Here is a 10335-nt window from a genome sequence, read left to right as displayed (position 1 = left end):
CACGGGTCGAGTTGGCGGTCGCACGATATTTGATAAAGTCAGCAAGAGGAGGCGGCGCCAGTCCATGTAGAACTTTGTATATTAGACAGGCAGAGGTGAAATTTCTAAAGTTCTCAAAACTTAGCATGCCATATTTACGTATGACATGGCAGTGGTGATGAGAAAAGGGTTTTTTATCTAGTATTTTCAGGGCTTTTTTATAAAGTACACTGTAATAATTGAACATGGGCTTCCATTCATGCAAGGAGTAATTTATATTTGATCTGACCCAATATAACTATGTTTCTGTCTTTTCTTTGGTCTAAGGTACAGTGTATACTTTTATCAAAAGTACATCAGGCCCCCCTTGCTGTAAAGTACATCACTAGCTTTCTATGAAATACTATTTCTGCTCTCACGGCAGTATTTGGCAAAGTCACGTGACTACTGACGTTTAACCAATCACAGCGGAGTTGATTTTTAGAATGTCCTCCATCTTGTTTGCGGCCCTCTCTATCCCCTCTTCAGACTGGGAGCAGCCAGCAGCAGTTTATATCGCCTCACTGATAAACAGGTAAGATATATAACGAAATGTGATTTTAATGTGACTTAGCGATACAAATTAACGTTAGTAAACCTGTTAGCTAACGTAAGTTTAGTTAGACAAACGGCGCCAGACCAGTCTGATAGTATAATGTTGCATTGTATGATGTATGGCCATGGTAGCTCCCTGTAGCTAGCTAGTTCGCTATTGGGCTAGCGCGAGGCAGTAGCTAGTTCTATCTGCCTCACTGATAAATCCGCGGAGGTAAGATATATAACGAGATGTGATTTTAATGTGGCTTAGCGTTACATATTAACGTTAGTCAACCTGTTAGCTAACGTAAGTTTAGTTCAATAAACGGCGCCAGACCAGTCTGATAGCAACATTGTAGTTAGCCATTGAGCTAACCTACATGTTAGCTACGAGCTAGCTACACAATAGGCACCTAATGTTTAGACTGTTGGTGGGTTTTCACCACAGGGTGGGACATTCTAATTTCATTGTTATTCTTTTGAAATGTGAACATACAAACTAGCCACGTGTGAGTTGTATTGCTATTAGTAGCTGATATGGGCCTGGGCATTGGGCTTTTATGATCAAAGAAAAATGTGGCTTGATGACTGTATTCCAAAGGCTCTAGTGGGCTATTTTTTTTAAGCTAACATAATTATACTTATATCATCAAACTAGGAGTGAATGAATCCATATATCAACCATGTCAAACTAGCTTGTCTGCAAGGTGGGTAAATACTCCAGATAGAGATGCTCCGATCAGCTTTTTTGAGGCCGATCACCGATCACCGATCACTGGAAGCAGTATCTGCCGATCCCGATATGGCCGATCACCGCGTCAAATCCATCAATTCAAGCCTTCTATTTATTGTGTCGCATTATTCATATATTTAATTATTCTTAACAACATCGACATTGTATATTAAGTATTAAAATTAGGAGATGAGAAAGTATCATGAGTTGGCAACCGTTTTATTATTATTTATTACAGAGTAGACTGTATACTGTAACTTTCCTGTGGAAAAATAAATAGTCTTATAAAACAAAAAATATAATACTATGTACACAACATGTGCACCAACACAGCTTGGAACATGTCTGTGAAAGCTGCAGCGATAGCCTCCGCGGTGTGTGACCCAGAAAACTCTTGTGAGTGAAGTACAACTTTGTTCAGGTCGAACTTTTCATCAATAAACTGCGCAGTTAGGCTCAGCATGGACATAGGACAGACACTTGAACTCCAAATGTCAGTCGTGAAGCTGATTGACGTGGTGTTGTCTTTCATAAGGCTCTCGATGTGCTTGTAAACAATTTGGTATAATTCCGGCAGGCAAACGTCAGTTAAATATTTACGTCCTGGCAGCGTGTAACGTGGATCCAAGCAGGATATGAGGCGTTTGAACCCGAGGTCTTCCACAACAGACAGCGGCTGCTGATCAAGACATATGAATTCCATTAGCTTTGCATTTATTTCTTTTCGTTTCTTGCTGTCGTTGCTGACTGTTATTTCCATCAGTCTTTGTGTTGCTGACTTCGCCTCTGGTGAAATAAAGTCGTGGCGGTGGTTTCAATTGTTTTCAGAGTGAAAAAAGTCCGCTGCTCAGCAAGCTCCTGTAGTTAGTTGAGCTGCAGCGCTCCGCTAGGCCGCAGGGTGTTTGGTGAAGCCGCGGTCTTGCCTGGTGAGAGGCCGCGGGGTACAGGGCAGGCTTCACTCTGTTGCGCCTCTTCCCTCCGTGCACAGCGCAGCGCATGCCTGAGTTTGACTAACTACAAAGTGATATCCATTCTCCTGGCGGATTGTCACATTCGCCCATGCGGTATCTCCTTTGAGCACACAATGCAAACGGCAACAAGTTGTAAAATTGCCAGACAGGCGACGCCATGTTAGCTGCTCTGCTGTTTGTTCTCGCCCAAGCTGCTTTCGCTATAGAGAGAGTGCAACTTCCAAACACTTTTTCGCCACTACCACCACGCCCCCTAAGGAAACTTGGGAGCCAATGAAGCTTCATGACACGGAGAGACAGCCAATCACAAGCTGCCCTTTAGGAGACCGGAAGAATACTACTTGGCAGTCTGGGAGTGCACTATCTCTATATTGAAACGTCTCTGGTAGTAGTTCTTGCAGATTTTGTGTCATTCTGATCGGCCTTGTTTGATCGGCACTTTTGATAACTCCGATCAAAGCCGAAAAAGGCCAAATCGGCCGATTCCGATCAAGTGCCGATCGATCGGAGCATCTCTAACTCCAGAGTTTGGCCACATTTTGGCATGGGGAAAGCATGGCTGTTGGAGCATTTCTGTCAGAAAGTTGTCTTCCCTTTTGAAAATGGCCTTTGTTATAATTTCAACCAACTCTAAATCTAACTAATACAACTGTAAAACCGATCCAAGAGTATATATATTTTTATTTTGAAAAAATATTTTAGATTTAGAATGTAAATTGTCTCTGTATAATAAAGCAATTGGCCCTCCCTCATTCCCACCACTGAGATGCCCTTGAGCAAGGCCTTTAAACCCAACCGCTCCAGTGGAGCTGCTCACTGGCCAGAAGGTCAGACTGTGTTTGAACTGGTCAGCTTCCAGGTGTGAATGTGTGTGTCAATGTGAACAGGGCACTCATGAAAAAGAGCATTTCTCTGTGAGACTCCCCTGAATAAATAAAGGTTAAAAACATTTTAATGTAATTTCACACATGTATTTTTGACCCAAGGCCCTCCAACCACCTCTGATCTAGGCCACACTTCTCAATCTTTTGAATATCAAGGACCCCTAATTTACACATTAGGGCCACATACTTGATCTACATGATTTTCTGATAAGAGTACATCATGTTTATTGTATTCCTTCAACACCCAAAACAGATTCTTTACTTTCTATTTGGTAAACTTTTTGTTTTAGTTATTGTATATTTTTGTATTTTGTATCAACATACCCTCAATCTTAGCACCTCTGCACTGGTTACAAGTAAGACATTTTCCGGTCTGAGCGCAAACAGAGTATAGTGAGACAAGAGGAGACGCTCTGAATTTCACCTCCACCATCGTTCAGAGTAGGGCAACGGTAATCTGACTAAATCACGGCAATCACTGTCTTGGTAAATTTACGAATCAGTTCTAATTAGATTTGCTTGACTTCAGGTTGCATGAAACTATGCAATTACCATTGTGATTTATGAATAAGCATATTATTAATAGATGTATTTAATTCTCTCTCTCTCTCCCTCTCTCTCTTTATCATAGGTGTGTGGTACCTGAGGTTGTGGTGGAGAGTGAGACTCCAGTGTTGCACTTTCAAAGGTGTTTTCTTGGTCAACCATATGAACAGCAGGCCAGACTGACCAACACCAGCATTCCTGCCTGCATGCTACAGTGTGCTACACCAGGTTAACCTCACACAATTTCACCTGCTGTTTGGAGAAAGGGGGGGGGGGGTGTCCCACTGCGCAACAATGAGAAAGAGGCCAGGAGTCTGACTTCAATTATTTTGTTTTTATTCAAACGAACAATGATGTCCAATAATCAAGTAATCACATCAAATAAATTACAGCGATTTCACAAATAAATAAGCCAGAATAAATAAAATAAAAACAAACTATTGTAAAATAAAATAAACGCCCTGGCTTTGTTGAGATCACCTCAAAATATTCGCTGCTGTAGGCTATACAAAAATCGGACTTCAGGGATTAAAGGGATGTCTACAAAAATTAACCAGAATAAAATAAAATAATCTACAGTAAAATAAAATATAAGAGCCCTGAGATCAACTTAAGATATTAAAATATTAGCTGCTGTAAAATGGTGTGCTGACTGCGCTGACACACCTGCTTAGATAATCATTTATAACGGGCGTAGAGCTAATAGTGCGGCAGGGGGAAGCCATATGCGTTTGTGCACGCTCTTAAATTGCATTGCGCCGGTGTTAAACTAGCAGCAAAACAAGTGCAAACTCTAAATTACCGCTTTTGCGACAATAGGGCCCTGTGTGTTTTGGCATTATGGTGTAGGTTGGTATTATAGGTTTCAGTATTGGTTGTGGGTATTTGGTGAATCCTCTCCTCTGCTCTCCTCTCCAGGAGGTGGTCTTATCATCTATTGGACAGGGTCCAAAGGTGCAGGTTCAAATCCCCAGTTGGACTTTGGTAGAAGCCCGGTTCTGACGCACGTAACAAGAACACTGCAACTGTTCAACCGGTCGCCTATCCCAGCCTACTTTACTGCTCACAAGGTACGTCACACCCATGCACAGAGGCACGCGCGCGCGCGCCCCCCCTCCCCCCACACACACGCGTATCCTCCCATTGAAACCCCCAACTACCCGCTCTCCTCTCCTCTCCCCCAGGAGGTGGTCTTATCGTCTATTGGACAGGGTCCAACGGTGCAGGTTCAAATCCCCAGTTGGACTTTGGTAGAAGCCCGGTTCTGACGCACGTAACAAGAACACTGCAACTCTTCAACCAGTCGCCTATCCCAGCCTACTTTACTGCTCATAAGGTACGTCGCACGTACGCACACAATGCAACAATGTTTACAGTCATAAAACCACAACGTTGGCAGTTATTGGAGAATGTTTGATTGGTGCTTTTACACACAAAATGGCTGCTGTGAAAAAGGTTACCGTAAATTCCGGACTATAAGACGCACCGGTGTATAAGCCGCGGGACCAAAATTGACTATTTTTTTCTTCTATAAGCCGCACCGGACTATAAGCCGCGGGTGTTTTGATGTTTAATTACCATGTGAAAGGGTTCGTGCACAGAGAGGAATGTCGGGAAAGAGATCGCTGTTTGGGGAAGCTCCCATTTATTAACATTTCAACAAAACAAAACAAAAGTCAGGTCACTAATCCCCAGACAAAATCACACAACAATAGGCTACCGTATATGTGCAGCAAACCTGTAACCAGAGAAGTCAAGTCACTAATCCTCGTCTTCCTCTTCTTCCTGCGTACTGAAACCACCAAAGTCCTCATCTTCAGTGTCGGAAACGAACAGGTTCAGGGTGGCTTCGTCAACCACTCTCCTCTCTCCTTCATTGTCACTCAAAACCAACGAACTCCTCTTCATCAGTGTCGGCATCGAACAGCCTCTGAAGCCTCTGACGGCCCTCAGCGCCAGCTGTGGCGGCGTCATCCTTTTCATCCCGCAGCAGTCCAGCGTTTTGGAATCCGTTGGTGATTGTGGATGTTTTCACACTCCTATAATATTCCGTGATCTTCCTTTGTGTGAATTCGCCGAAGTTTGTGATTTTCTCCTGGTAGTCGGGAGGGAGTTGTTCAGTAGTTCTCCCCCGGACGGACAGTCCCTTTCGTCTCATGAATCGGTAGCACCAAGATGGCCCACCTCTGAAATGTTCAATTTTCATCTCGGTGGCGATTGTTTTGGCCTTCAGTCGGATCTGCACCGTGGAAACGTCTCGGCCGTCTCCTCTCTGGGTCAACACCCAGTCCTCAAGGGAATCTTCAAGTTCCGGCCATCTGCTTTTGTGGCCTCTGAAGGACTTTTTTGTCTTATTACACTGAGACAGTTCCTGCTGCTGCTGCTTCCAACGTCTCACCATTGACTCATCGATGCCCAGGATACGCGCTGCTGCTCTGTTTGTTTCTTTTAGTGCGAGTTCGACTGCTTTCAGCTTGAAAGCTGCGTCGTGTGACTTTCTGCGTACCTTCCCCATGGTAAGTGAGAGAGAGACTGCTTGTCTTGTTGTGATTCCGGGCTGATGAACTTTGCTTACCGTAATTACCATATGTAAGGGTTCACGCACAGAGGGGATTGTTGGCTGTTTGAGGAAGCTCCCATTTACCGTATTACCGTAACATTTCAACAAAACAACATAACACAACACCTTTGTTTATTTCGACAGTGCACACAGTGTCCGCGGTGTGGTGAAAAGAGGGCAAGAGAGGAAATTAAAACAGAAGTGGATTTATAGTTAGAAAGAGTGCTAAAAAAGAGAGATTTTTTTTTTTTTTTTTTTTTTTTTCTGAAAAAATCCATAGATAAGACGCACCGTTATATAAGCCGCAGGGGCCAAAAAACGGGAAAAAAGCCGCGGCTTATAGTCCGGAATTTACGGTAATAACATTTACTACGGATCTCGCACGCTACACACATTCGATTCCTAGGCTCGCTCAGCTGGCCCTGCAGCTTGCATTCGCAGCTCGGCTGCTGTGTGGCAAATGAGACCAGCATCACTGATGTCAGATTTATGACATCACTGATAATGTCACAGTGGGATTTATGACATCAAGGATGATGTCACAGTGGGATGTATATACTGACTGATGATGATGATGCTGACCAGGTCACGGGATGGTGCGGGGCTAGGAAAAGGGGCCGTAGCTAGCAATAGGAAGCTCATAGTCAGGGTTCCGTGTGTGCTGTAAATGTATGATGTGTTTTTCAGAGTGGCTGTCTAACCCAAAATGTGTTGTGTAATTTATATATTTCAGATCAACGCTGAATTCCTACGGATCACAACGGTACCTCTACAAGCACGCTTCTTTGCCAATTTGGATAAATTGAGCAGCCAGCTTCTCCAGGTGATCAGGAGCAAAGGTGGAGCATTCCGGGTGAAAACCGCTGATGCTCTTAAAACTTTGGATCAGGTATGCATACGTTTTCAATTTCTGATTTCTGTATGTTAGGTCGCCGGTGCGTGGACATCTGATATATTTATCTTTTGCTGTGTGTGTGTGTGTGTGTGTGTTGCTATAGAGCCTCGACATGAACATCAGACGAGTGAAGAGTCTGGTGATGTACCTGGGGGAAGACGTGAAGGAACTGAAAGAGTACCAGGTGAGACAGCAAACCGTGGCAATGCACTCAGATCAGGCTGTTTGCTGTTAAATGGACAAAATAACACAATGCAGTTATTTTGCACATAATCTCACACATCTGAAAACTGTAAATAGTTTTGCAGACATTAATTGAGTTTGACAGTTATTGAGAGTTGATTTGAGGTAAAGGAGAATTCTGTTTTTTTAGACACCCAGACTTTTTTCCAGCTTAAAATATGATCTTAAAGGGATAGTTGGGTTTGCTTGAAGTGGGGTCCTATGATGTACTTGCATACAGTCAGTGTACTGGGTAAAGCACTCTGGACCCATCACACACCGTGTTTGGAGATCCAGCACTCTCAATGCATCAGGCTCAGAGCTGTTTCCCTGTAGCTTTGGGGGCCAGTAACTAAAACGTAACAGCCACCTAAAATAACACACAGCCTAAACAAATCAATATCAGTGTACATGTATGCTCTATTTTGACATTTTTCAGCACTTTGCCGTCAAACAGCCCTCTCATTTAGCACTACATTTTCTCTGCACCGCACAACTACTGCATTCTTAGCGCCGCGGGACTGGATTACTCCGCGGCACTGTGCAGGCATAGGAATACGGTAGTTGTGCAGTGCAGATCAAATGTAGTGCCAAATGAGAGGAGACGGCTGTCTAAAACGCTGAAAAATGTCAAAATAGAGGGTACATGTACACTGATATTGATTTGTTTATGTGGGTGTTATTTTAGGTGGCTAAATTATGTTTTAGTTACTGACCCTCAAAGCTGCAGGGCAACGGCTCAGCCTGATGCATTGAGAGTGCTGGATCTCGATAGACTGTGCGACAAGGGGCCAGAGTGATTTACCCATTTCACTTACGCCATTATTATGCATAACATTATGCAAGTACCTATAGGACCCTACTTCAAACAAACTGAACTATCCCTTTAAACTCACCCAAATACCTTTGGTTTCATTCGTATCGTCCGGGAAGATATTGAGCTGTGAGTCCATAATCTCGAAACGCCGCTGGCTGATAATATCTGGTCTCGAGATTATGGACGATGAATTCAATGGCAGCGTGTATTTATTTGAGCCAGTCTGGAATAATGTATGGAGTGGGAAGGGTGAGGAACTGCTATTAATGTGACAGACAGCAGAGCCAGGGGGTGAAGCAAGGTAATGCTAGATCGTTGATCTAGATCTAGATGCCCCGTTTTTGCCTGTTACTCACGGCTCAATATCTTACCGGGTGATCTGAATGAAACCAAAGTTATCTGGGTGAGTTTAAGATCATATTTTAAGATGGAAATAAGGTCACAGTGTCTAAAAAACAGAATTCTCCTAAGTTGTGGACCAGTGATGTCATTTATGCACAAATGACATCACTGGCATCAACTTTAACTGAGGGATGCTGTCGGCAAGCTTTATATCAAATATCCACCATCATCACTGCCAGTCAAGAACATAGGCTCTGCCCAGAAAACTATTGTGTTTATAATATGGAACCCTGCAAATAATCTGTCACATTTTGATGGCTGTGAAGAACAATCTATGGAATGATATGACCTTGTTAGCCGGGGCAAGATTTCTATCTGCATGTATCATATTGAACACCAGACAAAATCAGACTAATCAAGGTCTGGAAAAGGTATGAATTTTTTTTATTGGAAATGTGTAGGAATGTCATCTATCTGTCCACTCCATGTTTTCTCTGTCCCTCTCTTCTGCCTTCCAGCTTTGTGGAATGTATCCCCCTCCCCGGGCTCAAAAACACACACACACACACACAAAATACTAAAGTTAATTGTCTTTCAGGCTGTGCAACGGGAAGAGGCAAGAGGCAGAACTTGAAGGCACACCCATGGCAATCTTTGTCATCCGTGATGGCGACTCGCTCTCCCCTCCAAAGGACATCGGTATTGTGATCGACGGTGTGGAGGTCCTCAGTGAGTTGTCCTCTGTTGCCTTGGCTTGTGCCATGCTGCTTGGACTCATTTACACACTCAACGTAGCCTATCCTGATGAACTCAAGTACACATTTGAGGCCTTCCAAAAACTCTTCTTGGACATTGAAAGTCGACAAATGAGCCGAAGGCTACAGAACCTCAGTGTTAAGCTGCAAGAGTGAGTGAGATCAGACCACATCTGATCACATCAGATATGTTTTATCTGTAGCAAGTAGAGAGGGAGAATTCGTGGGGGGGGGGGGGGGGGGGGGGATGATAGTCATCAGTATCATCATCAGTACATAAATGGGAGCTCGGACTCTTTGTTTGTCTCATCATCAAGATGTCATAAATCCCAGCATTGATGACATCATCAGTGATGTCATATTTAATGAGTGACTGATGACATCATCAGTGATGTCATAAATTCATGAGTGACATCACGGGCTGACTGATATCAGTGATGATGTCATCAGTGACATTAAGGAGCAGCCAGGGCAAGGCCGCAGGAATCGAGCGCGTGAGATAACTAGTTGATAAAATGCTCACACTGCTGTTTTGCCTTGAAAAAAATGTGGAAAATGTCTTTAATGCAAAGGCAGTGATGTTGCAATGTTCTAACAGTCTCACAGACCATTTTAAAATAGCAATGTTTTGGACTTACCCCGCTAGCCAGCCGCTTCTGGCTCATATGAGCGCATTAGCGCCCGGCGAACGTAACGCATTTCCCATTTTACACTGTGCCCTTTTCACGTCTAGGTCTAAATGCCGGCTCCTACCTGAGTCTTCACGTGAAGTGAAGACGCTATCCGATGTAAAACATCCTCTTCTTTTAATGACACCTAGTTGTTGCATCCAAATTGTTGCATAAAATCCACTTTTCTGTCTCTCAAAAACCGAAAAGCATTTATCTGGAGCACCGCTTCTTCTTCTTCTCTGATCTGAAGCAACCCGGAACAACGACTTCCGGGTTGCTCGAGGTGCTCCAGATAAATGCTTTTTGCTTTTTGAAAGACAGAAAAGTGGATTTTATGCAACAATTTGGATGCAACAACTAGGTGTCATTAAAAGAAGAGGATGT

At 43.5% G+C, this 10335-nt stretch overlaps 1 protein-coding gene across 1 annotated transcript; it reads left to right on the top strand.

The window, feature by feature from the left end:
* Positions 1-464: 464 nt before the first annotated feature.
* LOC310791604 (uncharacterized protein) lies at positions 465-9454 on the top strand (the record flags this gene model as incomplete). The annotated part of the gene is made up of 7 exons (XM_083653269.1): positions 465-553; positions 3775-3917; positions 4608-4759; positions 4874-5025; positions 6983-7138; positions 7248-7328; positions 9124-9454. 4 exons carry the CDS (start codon positions 465-467, stop codon positions 4955-4957), a joined length of 468 nt encoding a protein of 155 aa, XP_083509395.1. The 3' UTR covers positions 4958-5025; positions 6983-7138; positions 7248-7328; positions 9124-9454.
* Positions 9455-10335: the final 881 nt, after the last annotated feature.

The sequence above is a fragment of the Poromitra crassiceps genome (genome assembly GCF_964638095.1).
Source record: "Poromitra crassiceps genome assembly, chromosome: 16".
Lineage (NCBI taxonomy): Eukaryota > Metazoa > Chordata > Actinopteri > Beryciformes > Melamphaidae > Poromitra > Poromitra crassiceps.
This window is presented reverse-complemented; position numbering and strand designations above follow the sequence as displayed.